The sequence below is a fragment of the Erithacus rubecula genome (assembly GCF_903797595.1).
Source record: "Erithacus rubecula genome assembly, chromosome: 21".
Taxonomy (NCBI): domain Eukaryota; kingdom Metazoa; phylum Chordata; class Aves; order Passeriformes; family Muscicapidae; genus Erithacus; species Erithacus rubecula.
The window spans coordinates 9259804-9278252 of NC_136673.1; the positions used below are offsets into that span (position 1 = coordinate 9259804).

At 52.2% G+C, this 18449-nt stretch overlaps 2 protein-coding genes across 3 annotated transcripts; one reads left to right on the plus strand and one right to left on the minus strand.

Moving 5' to 3' along the window:
• Positions 1-2636, plus strand: LOC306811017 (tubulin beta-4B chain). Its single transcript, XM_079324263.1, has 4 exons — positions 1-646; positions 734-842; positions 919-1029; positions 1431-2636. The coding sequence occupies exons 1-4, from the start codon at positions 590-592 to the stop codon at positions 2489-2491; spliced, it is 1338 nt and encodes a 445-aa protein (XP_079180389.1). The 5' UTR covers positions 1-589; the 3' UTR covers positions 2492-2636.
• On the minus strand, positions 2552-16398 carry CIMIP2A (ciliary microtubule inner protein 2A). 2 transcript variants are annotated; one of them, XM_079324269.1, is made up of 7 exons: positions 16300-16398; positions 12869-13038; positions 9132-9433; positions 7662-7764; positions 6535-6629; positions 4287-4404; positions 2552-2714 (listed from the first exon to the last, which is right to left on the minus strand). In XM_079324269.1, the coding sequence occupies exons 1-7, from the start codon at positions 16353-16355 to the stop codon at positions 2626-2628; spliced, it is 933 nt and encodes a 310-aa protein (XP_079180395.1). In that variant the 5' UTR covers positions 16356-16398; the 3' UTR covers positions 2552-2625. The 2 variants fall into 2 exon arrangements, with proteins under 2 accessions (XP_079180395.1, XP_079180394.1); XM_079324268.1 differs by having other exon boundaries at positions 7662-7767.
• Positions 16399-18449: the final 2051 nt, after the last annotated feature.

Consider the following 18449-nt stretch of genomic DNA (forward strand, 5'->3'; position numbering starts at 1 on the left):
GTCTGGGGGAGCGGAGGCGAGGGGCGGGAGGAAGCGCTGGGGACCCGCGGGGAACCCGCCCTGTCCCGCAGTGAGGAGGAGCTGCCGCCGCCTCCGCTGCGCAAAGCGCGCACTCGGGTCCGTGAATGGGCGGCTGCGGCGGCCACCGCCCAGAGCCCGCTGCGGAGTCACTGCGACGGTTACCAGGGCGCTTCGTTGTACGCCAATCAAACGGCGTTAGCTCATCCCCCAGGCCCAGCAGCCAATCGGCTTCGACATCAATCATTCAATTGAGCCAATCGGAAGCGCCGTGAGCGAGCTGGGGCGGGCACTCGCGGCTCCCGGTTGCTTAACTGTAGAGCCAACAGACAGGCAGGCGGGGTGAAAAGGCGCCGGTGGTTTGAGTGACAGCTGCGCAGCCAATCAGATTCTCGCATTTGTAGAGCCTCGCTATAAGCAGCCAATCGTTGCTGCGAGTGGCCGCCGGGGCGGGGCGAAGACGGCTGCGCGCGCATTCCGCTGCTATAAAAGGGCTGACGGTTGCCTAACGCAGCCAGAGTCGGTTGGGGGAAGGCAGGTGTAATAGAGAGTGCTCGGAGCCGCCGCCATCATGAGAGAGATCGTGCACCTGCAGGCCGGGCAGTGCGGGAACCAAATCGGAGCCAAGGTCCGGGCGGGGAAAAGAGGGAGCGAGGGCGGGAGGGGAGTGCACCCGGTCCGGCGTGGCCGCCGCTGACGCGCTTCTCTTCGGCAGTTCTGGGAGGTGATCAGCGACGAGCATGGCATTGATCCCACCGGCACCTACCATGGGGACAGCGACCTACAACTGGAGCGCATCAATGTCTACTACAACGAGGCCACAGGTAGGGCCCGGACCCGCCCCCCCAGGCTCCCCGCGGCCCCCCCGGCGCGGCAGTCACGGCTCTCCCTGTGTTGCAGGCGGCAAGTACGTGCCCCGCGCCGTGCTGGTGGACCTGGAGCCCGGCACCATGGACTCGGTGCGCTCCGGGCCCTTCGGGCAGATATTCAGGCCGGACAACTTCGTGTTCGGTGAGTGCGCGGGGGCGGGAGGAGCCGCGGGGTGGGGCGGGCAGGGCACTGCGGGGCTGCCCCGCCGCACATGCTCCGAGGGACGGGCCCGGACGGGGCTAATCCTGCTCTGGAATACCGCGATTGCGGCTGGGAGCAGCTCCGAGGTGGCACCAGAGGTCGTTGCTCTTCGTTACCGCCTCTGTGCGTGCCACCGGGAGAAGTGGAGTGGCTGCTGTATCATTGATAATTAATGTTTTCCTTATGTCTGGCGAGCCACTGCAGAGGTGCCTGTGTGAAACCACAGCCCTGCGCTCGATAAGATGAAAGCTTTCATGGAGCCTGATGCTCTTAAGCTTAGCTTGCAAGCAATAAGCAGGAAGCAGTGACCGTAATCTAATATGAAAATGGCTCTTTTCCAGGTCAGAGCGGAGCAGGAAACAACTGGGCAAAGGGCCATTATACGGAAGGTGCTGAATTAGTCGATTCTGTGCTAGATGTTGTAAGGAAGGAGGCAGAAAGCTGCGATTGTCTCCAGGGCTTTCAGCTTACTCACTCCCTGGGTGGTGGCACAGGCTCTGGCATGGGTACCCTTCTTATCAGCAAAATCCGTGAGGAGTACCCAGACCGAATTATGAATACTTTCAGTGTGGTGCCCTCCCCTAAAGTGTCAGATACTGTAGTCGAGCCCTACAACGCCACGCTGTCGGTGCACCAGCTGGTGGAGAACACAGACGAGACGTACTGTATCGATAACGAGGCGCTGTACGACATTTGCTTCAGAACACTGAAGTTAACAACCCCCACCTACGGGGATCTGAACCACCTCGTGTCGGCCACCATGAGCGGTGTCACCACCTGCCTGCGGTTCCCGGGCCAGCTCAACGCTGACCTGCGGAAGCTGGCAGTGAACATGGTTCCTTTCCCACGTCTGCACTTTTTCATGCCTGGTTTTGCCCCGCTCACGAGCCGTGGGAGCCAGCAGTACCGGGCTCTGACGGTGCCAGAGCTCACCCAGCAGATGTTCGATGCCAAGAACATGATGGCGGCGTGTGACCCCCGTCACGGCCGCTATCTGACTGTGGCCGCCGTCTTTAGGGGCCGCATGTCCATGAAAGAGGTGGATGAGCAAATGCTCAATGTTCAGAACAAAAATAGCAGCTATTTTGTGGAATGGATCCCTAATAACGTTAAGACAGCAGTCTGTGACATTCCACCTCGCGGCCTCAAAATGTCTGCCACCTTCATTGGCAACAGCACGGCCATCCAGGAGCTGTTCAAACGCATTTCTGAGCAGTTCACTGCGATGTTCCGCAGAAAGGCCTTCCTGCACTGGTACACAGGTGAGGGCATGGACGAGATGGAGTTCACAGAGGCTGAGAGCAACATGAACGACCTGGTCTCTGAGTACCAGCAGTACCAGGATGCCACAGCTGAGGAGGAGGGAGAGTTCGAGGAAGAGGGTGAGGAGGAAGCAGAGTAAAGCTATGCAGTGGAACACCTGTAAATTTTGTTTAAAGTTGTATGAACTCTCATTCAAAAGTTCTGTTTGTGTTGTGTTATTATTGCTGTTTCCGAGTCACTCCCAATGCTGTACAGGCACCATTAAAGCAGTTTTCACAGTGCAATTCCCCGTCTCCTCTGTTCACACCGGTACGACTCCCGCGTGGCGTTGCCGTAGGTGAGCCCGCAGAGGTCCTGGAGGCCTGGAGGAGAACAAAAGGGGCTTGGCACAGCACTGCCAGCCTTGTCCTGCCCTCAGCCCGTGCCACCTCTTGTGTCACTGGCACTGTGACAGTCCTGCTGGTGAGGGGATCACAAACTCCCTGGTGTTCTCTTACAGTCAGGTACTGCTGGAGGGGGGCACATCTAACGGGGACGGTGGAATTTACTCGAAGCTGTATCTAAATTTAGGTGCCTGCCTGTGGCCTGTTGCAGCCTGGCCTGGCAGGAGCTGAGTAGGGGCCACAGGAGCTCTGAGCTGCCTGGACACAAAATGGTGCCACAGAGCTGCCACCCAGCACTGGCTGTCCCTGCAGCAGCTGAGCTGCTCCCCTGCAGCTACAAACCCACAGGGAGCCCTGGCCTGGCCCAAGGGTGACAAGTGACACCAGAGCTGTGCCATGCACACAGCCCTTCTGCAGTGATTTCAAAAATCACAATAGAGGTTTTGATAATCAGGTGTTGGTGCAGGCTGTGCTTTTGGGGTGAACTGAACACCTGACAGGTGTCTGACACTGGTTTGTCCCATGAAAACTATTAACAGCAGGTTTTCCTAAAGGAACCAGCTCTTATGTTTGGTGTAATTTCAAGTAACAAAGCTGTCACTGAGGAGCTGGACAGGAGGAGCAGGCTCTTCCCCTGCTGAAGAAATTCTGTTCAGCGTTTTAAATTATAACTGCTCTTGTTTAAAGGTTTTCTGCCGTAATTAATTTTCTCCATCCAGAGCTGGACTGGTTGGAGCAGTTAAAACTCTGCTGACTGGTGGCTGCAGAGGCAGGGAAGTGGGAATGTCTGCAGGAGCAGGGCTCAGTGTCAGACCTGCACTCAACATCCTCCTCTCTTGAGCTCAACCTCCCCATCAGCCTCAGCCCAGCCCTGCCAGGAGAGTTTTCCCATCCTTGGCTTTCAGTCCTGCCATATTTTAAATATTCCCCCATTTTCCCCCTCTGCACTGCAGCAAGGACAAGCAATGAGTTCAGTTCTTCCCAGCTGAGCTCCCTGATTTCCCACCCACATTACTGAGCTGTGACCAAACACAGCAATGCATTAGCTGCTGATTTGTTAAGATTTTTTAGCCCAGTACATTAATGCTTCCAGGTGCATGGACACACCTTCCCCTTACACACAGAATTCCTCCAGACCTCTCCTTTTAGGCAGCCCAAGACGTCAGGGGGTTCAGGCAGGGACCTCTCCTGATGGCAAATACAATTTCCCTACACTTTTTGTGCTTTATCAACCCCTTTTATCAGACTTGAAGCTTTTCACAGCAACTCCCTTTGCTGACATGTGAGAGGTGGGATGTCACTGAGCCCCCCTGCCTGGGCAGGGGATGGTGGCTGGAAATGTGGGAGAGGCTGGCAGTGGCAATGCTGGGCTCTCCTGCAGCCAGGGCATGGCAGAGTTCCAGCACCTTGGCACAGACCAGAACAAACCTATTACCCATGTGGGACATGCCAGTGATTGTTCACTTCTCTGCCACTCTGGCCAGCAACAGCACTCCTTAACCCAGTAATTAGTATTAGTGACTTTCATTTTCACTCAGCTGATGAACTTACATGGTACAAAGCCTGCGTAGGCAGGTTTGAGTCCAGCACGGCTGTAAATTTTGGTGTCTGGCCAGTGTGTCAGGGGGAATCTCGTGCCCAATGTATAAGGTGGATTTCTCTGCAAAAGCTGGAAAACAAAACCAAAAAAAAAAAAAAAAAAAAACAAACCCACAACAACATGGAACAGTTTATTTCAAAACATACTATTTTTACCAAAGTCATGTGCTTTGACTCTGCATTATATAAAATATTTAAGCTAACATAAAGCAATTCTCCTTCCAGTCCTGCTTTCTTCTAATTAAGAGCTACATTGCATTGTCCCTTTTTCCACTGCATAAATTTTTCTCCTGGCAGGTGTTGGCAGCAGTTCCTGCCAGTTCATCCCCATGCCCTCAGCATGTCCCTGGGATCCCTGCAGACCAGGCTGCAGAGGTTTATTCCCTGGGGGATCATCCCCAAGTCCCAAAGGCCTCGTGCTCCTGCTCTGCTGTCCCTGGAGCTGGGCCTGCTCCTGTGCTGTGGCTGTGTTTGGGTTTGACCCCCTTTGTGTTTCCATGAGTCCCATCAACAGGAATAGCCTGGAATTCCCAGGCCAGGAGGAACAGGAAGGCTTAGGGAGCATTAACTGAAGGAAGAGTGTAAATCATCTGCTGCTCTCTGGGGCTGGACACAGGGTGGGTGTCACAGCTGGGTGGGTGTCACAGCTGGGTGCCACAGCTCTGCTGCACAGAACCCCTCAAGCTGTCCCTGGAGCTGTGCTGGGATGTGGAGAGGGGATTTGGGAGCCCAGCACACCGTGGGGCCGTGGAGCCCCAGTGCCTGGGATGGAGCCCAGGCTGCAGCTCCTCCAGAGGATTCTTGCTGTGCCTGCTGCAGGCAGTGAGCAGTGAGCCATGGCACATCTGTAACCGAGGACAACAAAGATTTAGGGCAGCAGATTAGTGGCTTGAAGTCAGAAGCCATCTTAGCTAGCAATGTGGAGTGATTCTCCCTTCAGCCTGTCTGCTCCTGTGCTGCTGCCGAGCCCTGCCAGCCCGATTCCCTGACACCTCCCTGGCTGACTCACAGCAGGGCAGGCGTGTCTGAAAGCAGCAGGGCAGACCTGGCCAAACAGCACATCCTGGGTTTGGTTCTGTTTGCTCCATTTTTCAATTCCTAATCACGGCAGCAGGGAAGGAGACAGAAGCCAGCAGCAGGAAATAGATTTCATCCAGAGCACGATGCTGCCCTGCTGCTCTCCCTGCTGACTCATTTCTGCCCAGCTGATTTCTCTGAGCTGGCCATCCTCAGTCTTGGATGTTTTTCCCACATCACCCCCATGTGCTCAGGGTGAAGGCACAGCAGTGTGTTCCAGGGAGCAGGAGGGGCTGGGATGTCTCAGCCTGTATTTAATGTGCTGATCTGCTGGACCAGCAAGGCTGCTGCATCCCAGGGATCTCACTGCATCCCAGGGACATCACTGCATCCCAGGGACATCACTGCATCCCAGGGACCTCTCTGCATCCCAGGGACCTCACTGCATCCCAGGGACATCACTGCATCCCAGGGACATCACTGCATCCCAGGGACCTCTCTGCATCCCAGGGACCTCTCTGCATCCCAGGGACATCACTGCATCCCAGGGACATCACTGCATCCAAGGATCTCACTGTATCCAAGGATCTCTCTGCATCCTGGGCAGGGAGGGACGTGTAGCTCTGAATGCAAACTATCAAATGCTGCAGGAGGAATCTCATTTTTCCCTGCCAGAGGAGAACGTGTCATTGTATGGCAGCTCTCACAGCAAGGGGACTGCAGTTTTTCAGGGGGGATATTTCAGCATCCTTCCCGAAAGGAGGAGAAAAAAGGTCGAGATCCCTTTAAGACAAATCGTGTTAGGAAAGGAAAAAGCCTTACAACCAATTAAAAGACATATCACAGGAAGCCATCATCACTGCCAACCAGACAGAGATGTATTCCTTAAGGGAAGTGCAGAAAGTTGCATCCTGTATTTCTGCACCCAGAGCAACATTTCTAACAGCCACTCTTGACCCAGCCCTCCAGAGATTTCCTTAATCCTTTTATGAACTCATTTACCCTCCCTTAATGTCCCAAGGAAACAAGTTACAGAATTTAATTGCTGGTGTTTTTTTCAACATTACCTAACAGTGTTGGATTTTGCTTGCATTTGTACCCCAGTTCTAATCCTACTACTGAAAATTCAGGTGGATCAGCATCAGCATTATGCACATTCTTATTTCAGTAATCTCTAATCTACCTGGTATCGGTCAAATTCATTCATGGCTTTCTTCACAGCTGGGATGTAGGTCATGCCAACTTTGTCAAAGAGGTGGGGGACAAATCCAGCATACCCTTTGGGTGGAGGCAAAAGAGAACATTTCCTGCTTGAGAAATACAATGATCATTTAAGGATCAGCCACTCTGAGAGTGGAGGAGCCTGGGATCAATATAAAACCTTAAAGTACAGAAAGGAAAAATTAATCTGTTTAAATTGTAAAATTAACTCTTACATGTGAGGTATCTTCTCTGAAAGAGTTTTTTTTTCCTTATGATTCCCAAGGGAAACACAATGGCTTGAACTGATTTTTGTTGGAACAACCATTTCATTTTCTTAGTACTTTTTTTATTTCTTTACATCTACAGCTCTTTCATGTTTTCTCCCAGTTTAATACACATTCAGGGGCTAACAATGGGATGTCCAACCTTTTTTCCTCATCTGCTCTGCCCATCCAACAAATTCCCACAACAGAAACTTTATAAAGTCTAAAAGGGCATGAAACCTAGCCAGGTAGAACCTAAATGCAGCCCAAACTCCCTCTTTCCAAAGGAATGCTTTGGAGAGACAAATTTTTGGCAGCCTAAAGCATGGACAGTCATTTAAAGTGCAATACTGGTGCCTGTGATGCAGTGCAGAGTGAGGGTCCCACCCTGGAGCCTTGAGAGGGGACCCCAGCCCCTCTCCTGCTGCACAGCAATGCTCTCCCAGAGCAAGGGGAAGTTCAGAGCACCCCTTGTAGGACAGAGTCCACGCCTTTATGATGGTGCCACACACCCCCGTGTGTGGATTTGGTGATTCCTAGGAGGTAAATAACCACACCAACAGTGTGGGGCAGAGCCCAAGGACCAGCTCTCCTCACCCTCTGCAGCTTGGCAGGGAGCTGAGGTGGTTCCTGAATCCCTTCCACTGCCACAGGCACAGAGTGACACCCACAGGGTGACAGCATCCCAAAGAAACGCCTTGCAGGGAGAGCACCAGGGACATTTTCCATCCCAAACAAGCTGGAGCCACTGGGCAACAGCACTGAGGTTTCCCCACGGGGAAGAAGGGTCCCATCATTTCCTCAGAGGTGGCCAAGTGCTGCAGGTGCCCTCCCTGTGTTTTACCTGGGATGACTTTCTGTCTGATGGCATTTGGGACAGGCAGCACTGGCAATGTGTCATCTGCTCTTGCAGCCCCTCCTGGCAGCAGCACACCTCCTGTTTCTCGCTGCTTCAAACAAAAACAGAAATAAAATCAAACACCAGTAAAACTTGCTTCTGGCCTCAGCTGCACTGCTTGAACTGCCAGGACCTGGGAATAACAACTGCCATTTCCAGCTCTTCCCAGCTTTACTGAGAGCTGCCCAAGGATTTCTGAGCAAGTCAAATTACCAGATGAGCAAGCAGCAGGCCTGGAAGGGGTTTGCAAAATGCCCATGGAGGATAAAGGGAGCTTTGGGCACTGAGCTCCTGTGCAAATCTGGTTCTGAGGGCAAGGAGCAGGAATGCCCCTTCTTGGGATTTACATCCAAGCCAGCTTTTGACTCCATGCGTCAAACCTCTAATCTCTGCCTTCAGAGGATTTGCAGAGACGTGGCTGCAGGAACGTGACAAAGGCTCTTGCTGGCTCCAGAGGAAATAAAAGGTTTTTAAAGATAATAAATATGATAATAATTTTAAAAAATTAAAAGGAACATGTTGGTCTAAAGGGATATTTGGATGGGCTGTGCTCAACAGCCCCCAGCCCCAGAGGCAAATCCCAGTACTGGTGCTCAAAGAAAGGTAATGATGGTGGGAAATGCAGGTGGGGGCAGATACAGGGGCAGAAACCAAGGAAAGAGGAAGGGAATGCTCTCTTTGTGGGAGGAGGAGGAGGAGGAAGGCAACATCAGGGCTCCAAGGATACCCTAAGGAATCACAAGCCTGGCTGCCCAACACAGCATAACACAACTTTAGGCATTAGGATTGAAGTCAAACCCACCCAAATCATAAATTCAGCCTTTTTGATTGGGAAGCATAATCAGTGATCAAAACCATTTCCTGAAGATGGAGCAGATTTGCTGCTGCTGGAAACATTTGTGTGTTTGATCTGTCTCAACACAAACTCTGAGGGGCTGGAACACAAACCCTGTGAGGAACAGCTGAGGGAGCTGGGGCTGTTCAGCCTGGAGAAAAGGAGACTCAGGGGTGACCTGGTCACTCTCTGCAGCTCCCTGAAAGGTGCCTGTGCTCAGGTGGGGTTGCTCTCTTTCTCCAGGCAGCACTGACTGAACCAGAGGACAGTCTCAGGCTGCACCAATGGAAAATTAGCTTGGATATTAGGAAAAAGGTTTTCCATGGAAAGAGTGATCAAGTACTGGAATGGTCTGCCCAGGGAGGTGGTGGAGTCACCATCCCTGGATGTGTTTAAAAAAGACTGGATGTGGCACTGGGTGCCATGGGTTAGTTGAGGTGTTAGGGCATGGGCTGGACTCGAGGATCTTGAAGGTCTCTTCCAACTCAGTTATTCTGTGAATTAACTTTGTGCCCTTCCCACTCACACCTGAGTGAAACTCCCCCCTCACACCCCCATCCCACACCCAGGGCCACACTCACCATTTTGCTCCCTCCACAGTTGCACTGGCACGTTCTGCTGCCTTTGCCCAGGACACTGGCCAGGGGGGGCTTGGCCACCTCCCTCTCCATGTCCTGGGCTGCAGGGTGCAGGGCCAGCCCCTGCAGTGGCTCCTGGGGTGGCCAGGTCAGCAGGGCTCCGGGTGCAGCAGGGGCTGGGGGGCTCTGCCACAGCCTGGGGTCCATGTGGGCCATCAGGGGCTCCTCCAGCACCAGCCCAGGGACAGGCTGTGAGCCCAGGGGCACCTCAGGAGGGTTGGTGATGGGCTGGTAGGTGACATATCCTGAAGGACAGACACAGAGTTAGGGGACAGGCATGGCCCAAAGAGGATGAGGGATTCCCATTATCCCCCACACCCCTCCAGGGGAATGGGAAGGAGCCTGGAAGTCAACAGTGCAGAACAGCTCAAGTTGGAAGAGACCACAGAGATCTGCTCCATGTGTCATCAGCCCCATCAATAAACCAGCTGTGTTGGGTTTGATGTGGCCAGCAATGTGTATTCTGTCCCCATCTGTTAAACCAGCTGGGGCAGTGCCCCTGATCTCCTGGCACATATTCTCTGCTAATGGGCCATCTTTAAACCAGCTGGGACAATCATCTTTATCTTCCCACAGCCCATCCTCCCTCCAGGAGATATCTCCTGTTCATGGCCATTGAGTCCCAGTGCATGGCTGATAAAATTCCATCATCCCACTGGGAGATGCTCCAGCCAGGGCAGGAGCCAAGCCTTTCCTACCCAGAGAAAAACTGAGATTTTGGACACCAAGGAACCTTCTTTCCACTGCATTCCAGAGGAAAGCCAGACCCTTCCACATCATCCCTGCACCTTCAGAGGAAACTGCACCTTCTCCAGGAGCACTGCTCCAGCTGAACCACATCTGCCCCTGCAGGAGGATGCAGCCACCATTGAATGGGACTGTGCCACCACCCTGACTGACTGACTGTGTCAGCTTGGATTCTGACTCTGGCAGGGTTTGGGATTGTTCTGTGTAATCCTGCATTTCTATTTTAATTTTCCTAGTAAAGAACTGTTATTCCTAATTCCCCTATCTTTGCCTGAGAGCCCCTTAATTTCAAAATTATAATAATAATTTGGAGGAAGGGGGTTTACATTCTCCATTTCAAAGAGAAGCTTCTGCCTTCATTGGCAGACACCTGTCCTTCAAACCAGGACACCAGCCTTCACAGAAAACTGGCAAAAATCTGAGTTAAATAACATTTATTCCAACTAAAATGTTGCCAGCCAAGTTAAGAAGCAGTAAAGTGGGAAAAAACTCTCAATCCTTAACTCCACGTGGCTGTGTCAGCTCACCCCAAACTGAGCCCCCTCCAAGGAATTCTTGCTCTGGCACTGTTGCTGCTCATCAAGGAAAGGATTTGCTGTAACACTGGCTGGAAAAAAATTATCTTACATCCAGCAAATGCTAAATATCTCCACTGTGAATTAGGGACAGAGCCCTGTGATTTGAGATTCTGCAGGGACAGCTGAGCTGGGCAATTTTTGTTTGATTTCCCCTTAAAAATCCCCCATGATGTGGCTGCCCAGGTGCCCCAGCCCTGTGTGACCCCCTGGCTCAGGCACTTTCTCTTCCCCTGTGCCACAGTGAACCCCATTTCCCCCTCTGTAGTTCCAGAGGAGGATCACTCCACCTCACAACCACCTTTTCCTTCTTGGAAAACTGTTACCATGTCAGCCTTGTCTTCTAAAACAAACCAAATTCCTTCCATTTTTGTGCTCACAGGTCATTTTGTTCCCAGGCATTACAGCTTTCCTGTGAGCTCCCCTTGGGAGCACATCTGCATCCCAGGGCTGAGCCTGGGGAATGAGGCTCCATCTGCAGACAGCCCCTTCATCTGCAGGATTACTGCTGGACTCGATCTTAGAGGCTTTTTCCAAGCTGAATGATTCCATGATTTCTGCAAATCTGCAGAAATCAGCAAAATCTGCCCTTTTCTGTACAAGTATGAACTTCTGGTGGGCATTTAGGTGTGCAATCTGCCCACAATTACATAATAATGTGTATATATTCTGTATAAAACTTTGTGAAATATATATAATATGGTCTATGCAATTGAATTATCAACTGTCCAGGCTGGCAACAAAAGAAAGTAAAATCCTGGATTAAAATGATTTTTCAATCCAATGTGCAGATTTTAAGGCAGGTTTATCTTTTACTTCATTATTAATAAGAATGTTGAGCCTACTCTCTTTCTCCCACAAATCAAAGGAAAAAGATTTCCACTGATTCCTCTTCCAGCAAGAAAACAAATGGGATTCAACTGATAGAAACTAGCAAAGTACTTGGTGCCCATCAATGAGACTTTATCAAAGCCAGACCTTGAGAAAAAGTCTTGAGGAGACTGAGTTTGCTAAAGGAAGCCACAGGCCCAACAGTGCCATGAGCTCCTTGATCAGCATCACATAAAACAGCCAGAAGGACACCAGGCAGCACCTGGAGAGGGTTTAATGGGTTGCACAGGGCCAGCTGGACAGCAGGAGCTGGTGGTGACCTTCCAGCACAGCCAGGGTGGCTCCTCAGGACAGCACTAAAGAGCAGCAAACATCAGCAGCAGCATTGGAAACCAGGAGGGAACCAGAATAATGAGAGAGCAACTCGGTCAACTGGTTAGTTGGGTCTGTCCCAGCTGTATTTTAGACCATGGAAATGCAAATTCAAATCTCCAGGAATGAAACCTGTAAACACCACCTGTCTGGATCCTGGAAAAAAGGGCCAGGAGGAGAAGAGACCACAAGTTTGCAAGAAGCTGCATGGCACAAATTCCCAGTGAGAAATGAGAAAGCAACACTTTGGTGTGGCCATCCCCAGGGGAATGACCCAGATCCCACATGGGCACCTTATCCCTGTGTTCAGCCTGCAGGAAACTCATTCCCACTGTCCAGGGATTCCACAACAGCCATGGGATGGGACATGGCAGACGTGTCCCCAAGGATGGCACATCCCCAAGGGGCAGCTCTGCTTTGGGGCTGCTCAGCAGGGACCAGGCACCTTCCCAAAGGGCTGGAACTTGCAGGAATTCCTGCAAATTCCCAGTGGTAGGAACCCCCATGGGCCAGTTTGATGGAGGAGATGGAGCCTGTTAGCAAAGTGGGAAAGGGAAAAAAGCACAGGAGCCCTTCTGCTGAGCAGAGGAGCAGCAGCAGGAAGCAGAATCAATGCCAAGATTCAGAGCTCAGAGCAGAGCAAGCTCTGCACCAGACAGGTGAGCCAGGAAAGAATCTGAGGTAGGAGACCAGACCTTCCCCAGAAAGATGGATTTTAGCCTTGGAATTGTGCTGGGTTTGACTGGGATAGAGGAAATGCTCTTAATAGCAGCTAATACAGGCCATGGTTTGGATTTGTGAGCAGGCAGCTCTATGGGGTTTAGTTGCCAGCCTGGGTTAAACCACAACAGGAATTCTGGAAGAATTGGGGAGTGAGTTAATGATATGCCATAAAATCACTTCTCTCCATCTAACTGAAGGTGACCTGGGAATTGAAACTCTCCACACCATGAGAATCCCCATCCTCATGAGCTGAGGCCAAGAGCTCCAGCTCCTCCCTCTGCTGCTCTCCAGGTGTCAGAGCTCCTGCACCAGAGCTGTGATTGCTCCAAGGAAAATGTCCCATTTCATCCAGCAGCCTAGCAAGGCCAGGTGGGCTCAGACCCCACTGCTGGTAATTAGCACTGTGCTCATTAGCAGGGTCCATTTGCTCACCTGGATGCTCGATGTGGTAATGGAATTCTTGCAGGTTTTCCATGTTGTCCAGTGGTGCCAGCAGGGGCCGAGGGCTCTTCCTGACACTGGGATCTGTCAGCAGATCGTGGGTGATTCTGCCATAGGTGTCCCCAAACTTGAATGAGAACTGAGGAACGTAGCCCCCATAGCTGAGGAGGAAACCAAACAGGAGCCATCACCAAGACTGCAGGAGGAGATGTCCTCTGGTGGGGTAATCATGGAATCTCAGACTGGTTTGGTCTGGAAGGGACCTTAAAGTCCAGTCTGATCCACCCCTGCCATGGGCAGGGACATTTTCCATCATCCCAGGTTTCTCCAGCTCCAGTGTCCAGCCTGGCCTTGGGCACTGCCAGGGATCCAGGGGCAGCCACAGCTGCTCTGGGCACCCTGTGCCAGCCCTGCCCACCCTGCCAGGGAACAATTCCTGCCCAATATCCCATCCAGCCCTGCCCTCTGGCAATGCAAATCTGCTACAGGGTGTTTGTACCCTGCCCAGGAGCCCAGGGAAGGGGAGGGATGGGATGAGCCTGGGTGGAGCAGCAGCACAGGGGGAGAGCTGAGACCACACATGGGTTACACAGGAGGCCAGGAGGGAGTGACTGCTTCACATATGTGTTCTCCTCTGGCAGCATGAAAACTGGCTCATCAATTCACAGGCATGTACAGGCACAGGCCTTTGGCTCTTGGAGAAACACAGGATGAGGTCAGGGAGCAGCACCTGTGGATGGGACAACTCCCAGCACAGCATGGGCTGCAGTGGCTTTGGCAGCACCAACATCCACAATCCCCCAGGTAAAATTCCAGTTCAACATGACCCAGTTTAAACTTTGTAGCTCCTCTCTGCTCTGACACACAATGAGTAACTGAGAAAATCCCAGTGTCTCTTGTTCAGTACTGAAACTCAAAAATCAGAATAACTTCTCACTTGCACCCTCCTCTCTCTGCTCACAGTGAGAAGTGAGCCCAGCCAGGCACTGCCTGGCACAGGGGGCACAGGGAAGGTGATCAGTCCCAGGAACAAACACAGCTCTGGATTTTTGGGGTCTCTGCACTGCCCAGTCCCTGGATGTCCCTGTGACTCGCTGGTGGCCGAGGGCAGGGCAGGTGCTGGAGCTCTGGCTCTGCTCTGAGCCACCATCAGAAACATGAGCTGCTCCAGTCTCAGATTTCCTGGTGCTGGTGTTATTCCAGCACTGAGAAAGGTAGAGCTGCCAGTTGCACTGGTCAGACAGAAATATTCCATCAATGAGCCCAGCGTGGATCCGGGGATAAAGCCAGATGATGCACGAGGATCATAAGATGATGAGTAAGTCCTTTCCCTTCCAAATAGTTGAAACAACAGTGAGCAGAGCTGTGCATTTACTCTTGGCAGCTTTCCCCACTCTGCATGCAGGATTCCTCCCCAGCAGCTCAGTGGCTCATCCCCAGGGATTCTCAATGAGTCTTGCAACACGGATGGCAAAAGTGAGCAAGGGCACCAATGACACAGCCCAGATAATTACAGGATGGCTGGAGGGATTTTGATCATGGACAGAATAATGGCTGGGCTGAGAAAGGGCTCAGCTCCCTGCAATTAAACACAAGTGACCTGAGCAAGTCAGTCTGGTGCACGGGAAGGGATCTGGCACAGAGAGAGTCACAAGTGCTGCTGGTTAAACTAGGGGAAGGGCTCAGCCTCAGCAGGGCTGTTTGTGCCTCTCTCTGAGGTGCTGATGAAGGATTTTGGGGATCCCTGTGTGGCTCAGGCTGGAGAGCAGTGAAAGCCTGTGATGATGAGCCCCTCTCACCCTCCCCTTGCTCAGCCCTATCTCCTCCATCACCACTCCCAGGCTGCCACCCAAACCTGCTCTGCCTCCCTGCCCTTGGCCTGGAGCCCATTCCTCACTGTCTCCAAACCTTCCCAGCTCTGCAGAGCCAGGCTGTGCCCAGTATTCATGGATTCTCTGCCCACCCAGACCTCCCCAAGCTATCCCACTCACTGGTTTTAGGCTTTTCAGCTCCTGCTGTGACCACTGCCTGGCCTGAGTGACAGCAATGTGCTCTGGTGCTCTCGTGGTGTTTGTAGTTCACTGGCACAGCTGCAGCTCATGGGACACCTGGGGACATCCTGGACACAAACCCTCCTCCTGTGACACCCCAGTGCAGGGCTCTGCTGGTGATGCCCTTCAGGCAGCTCCTCCTCACCCTCAGTACCCAAAGCAGATGCAAAGCAGCATCCTCAGCACCCCCAGGGGCTCAGGGGGTGCCCTGAGCCTGCACAGCACCAGCACAAACAGCAGCAGGATTTGTTCCTCCTCCTGCCCCAGAGTCAAAGCAGCCCAGAGGAGCAGCCCCAGCTGCTGTGTCCATCCCAGGGCTGCAGACAAGGGGGGATCAAGGGAAGGTTTGGGGCTCCTATTCCAGCCACAGCTCCCTCCTTGTTGTCCCTCATCTGTCCCAAGCTGCTGCCAGCACAGCACTGGTGGCACATACAAAATGCCACATCAGATGGCCACAGCAATGCAAAAATGAGTTAAAACCCCCCAGCCTGAGAGCTCATGGAAGTGGGAAGGTACAGAGATCTGAAATGGAAAATGCTGTGTGTCACTGTCAGGGGCAGGGCTGATCCCTGCAGGAGCAGCCTTAAAGAAATGTGCTGCACCCTCTGCCTGTGCTGGGGATCTGCCTCCCCAGGCCTGGACGTGGCTGGCACTCCCTGTGCCCTGTCCCACAGCCTGCCTCACCTCAGTCTGGCCTAATCCAGAGGATTTCTACCCACAGCAGCTGCTTTTCCCCTGGGGGCACCCAGCCCTCCCCACCCCCTTTACCCATCCCACAGCAGGTCCCACCACTGGACCCCACACACAACATCTTAATTCACAGCAAATCCTTTACTCCTCCCATTCATATCTTACCTTCTCCCCTGTAACTCATTGCCTTATATCCAGGGTTTCTTCTTTCCAAGCCTTTAGAGGAGAGTGGCACAAAGAGCTTTGGAAAAAATCCAACTATTTGGAGTAGATCACAATACTTCCCAGTCCCTGACCCAGCAGCAGGACAGGGCTCCAGCCCAGTGGCCAGAGGGTGTCACATCTGCACAACCATCTAGCCAAAGGAGACTTGATGTAAATATTAAGACAGTTTGGAAGCCAAACCCTGCACAGTAGCTCTGGTAACGTTTGGCAGCTTAAAAGAAATGGAGGAACAGGGGGAGAAAAAAGCACAATTTTGTCTGTGCTCTCTGTGTGCTATGGCATGGTCTGTAACTCTGCCCTTCTGCAAGGTGCTGCTTCTCCTGGAGCTCTGTCTCCTTCAGAGCATGGTTACACAGGATATTGAATAGTGTCTTTAAAAACATTCCTGGGTCATAAATACTGCCTGACCCCAGCCAGAGCCATTTGCATTGGAATGGATGTTCTGGATGAACTTACCCAGGGATGTAGTAGGGGTTTCGAGGGAAGATGCTGTTTTCTTTGGGGCCTGCCATGATGATGTTACAGCTCCTGGTGGGAAGGAGGCAGCTCAATGCAGTCACCAGGGGAGCCTCTGTGATGTCAGCCCCCAACAGGTTCCACCTGCAGCACAAAACCCCTCAGCTTCTCCTGGACACAGCTCTTTCCTTCCCAGCTGGAAGTTTTGGATGAGCACAGGAATTTTACAGTGTTTGTCAGGCTTCCTGAGGGCTCCCAGCCCTGGAGACAGCAGTGTCAGGTGCTCACCATAAGTGGCCCCATCACAAACATGTGTCCATGGTTCACATCCCACACTAGGACCCTGCAGAGCCTGCCTGTGCCATCCCTACTGTGCCACCCCTGCCTGGCTGTCCCCTCCTGCCTGTGCCCCCCAGGCCACGTTCTGGGGACAGCTCAAGGCACAGGCTCAGGGATGCCCTGGGCTGCAGTGGAAGCTCAGACAGATGTTTGAGGATGGGATGATCCTTCACTGCCTGATTCCTGCAGGATAAAGGTTCCAACATCACATGGGCACGTTGCCTTGCAGGTGCTGGGTTTCTCCCAGAATAGGGGCTCCTGTTTACTGAACAGCCCAGGCACAGTTTGGCTTGGAAGGGACCATAAAACTCACCTTGTTCCACCCCTGCCATGGCAGGGACCCCTCCCACTGTCCCAGGTGCTCCAGCCCCAGTGTCCAGCCTGGCCTTGGGCACTGCCAGGGATCCAGGGGCAGCCACAGCTGCTCTGGGCACCCTGTGCCAGGGAACAATTCCTGCCCAATATCCCATCCAGCCCTGCCCTCCTTCATCTTAAAGCCACTTCCCCTTGTCCTGTCCCTTCATGCCCTCCATGAGTTGATCAGCTCCCAAATCTTTGGGAAGAAAAACATGGAATATTTTGCATGGGATCTTAAGACTGGTCACTGATGCAGTTTAAACTTCTCACACATGTGATGTTTGAATTAAAAATTAGGTATTTATGAACATGCTTGGCTTTTAGACATTTCACTATGCTAAGTGTTCTTCAGGCTTCCAAAAAGTATAGAGTAGCTTCTGAAGCTGAAAATTTCTAACTTTTATTCTCCCTAAATTCCCCTCCCAGCTGACTGGAATTGCAATTGGAGCTGCAGCCATGCTGCTACTTGAAGCAGTTGTTCTGTTTGTCATGTATGGGATAACGAGACTGTCTAATTATCAAGTACTTACTGTGTAAGTTTTAAAACCAGTTTTTCCATCAATCTTGAGTCTTTCTGTAATTTTCTGGTGGCTGTTTGCTGTAGAGGTGTGATTCTTGCAGGACAGTAGCTTTGAGGGATGGAGAACTTGTGTTGATTCACTTCCCCAGGTGTGACACTTGCAGGACCTGGAGGTTTTATTTCTTTGCTGTGTGAGCAGTGTCAGCCTCAGGATCAGCTGTGAATTCTGCAGATGATTTCAGCCCTACTGTGATTTCACTGTCACAGAAGGAGAAATGGTTGAATGAGAGGTTTCCTTCAGGAGGTTAAAGCCTCCCAACCCTTCTGTCTGTTCAGGGAGCCTTTATTCCTCTGCTCTGGGCTGAGGTGGAGCCTCAGGGCAGCCCTGCCTTGCTCTGGCTTGGCCAGAGCTGGGCAATGAGGGACCCCAGGGTGGTTTGCATTCCAAGCTCTGCCCAAGGAGCTGCTCTGAGCAAAGGCCCCAGGCTGGGCTCAGTGCTCTCCAGCTGCTGAAGTGTTTCTGATGTGATGCTTCTGTTGCAGAACAACTCCAGCCCCACGTGCCTCAGTACAGGTTTCGCAAGAGGGACAAAGTGATGTTCTACGGGAGGAAGATCATGAGGAAGGTGAGGCACTGGTAAAATCCAGCTTGGGAGGTGTTCATTTGAATTCTTCACTTGCTGAGCCTGGCCCAGGTCCTTCAACACATCAAATCTCACTGGGGTTGTGTGGATGTTTCAGAACTCCTGCAGTACTGACTGGGCTGCTGATGGAGCAGCAGGAGCTTCTCTTTCTGGCCAAACCTTTCCTCTTTGAAAAATATTTGCAGCCAATGAGGGTAGCAATAAATCAATGAGTATCTAACTCCTGTAGGGAGTTAATGGTTATTTAAACATCCCAGAATCCCAGGTTGGGGTTGGCAGGATCCTCAAAG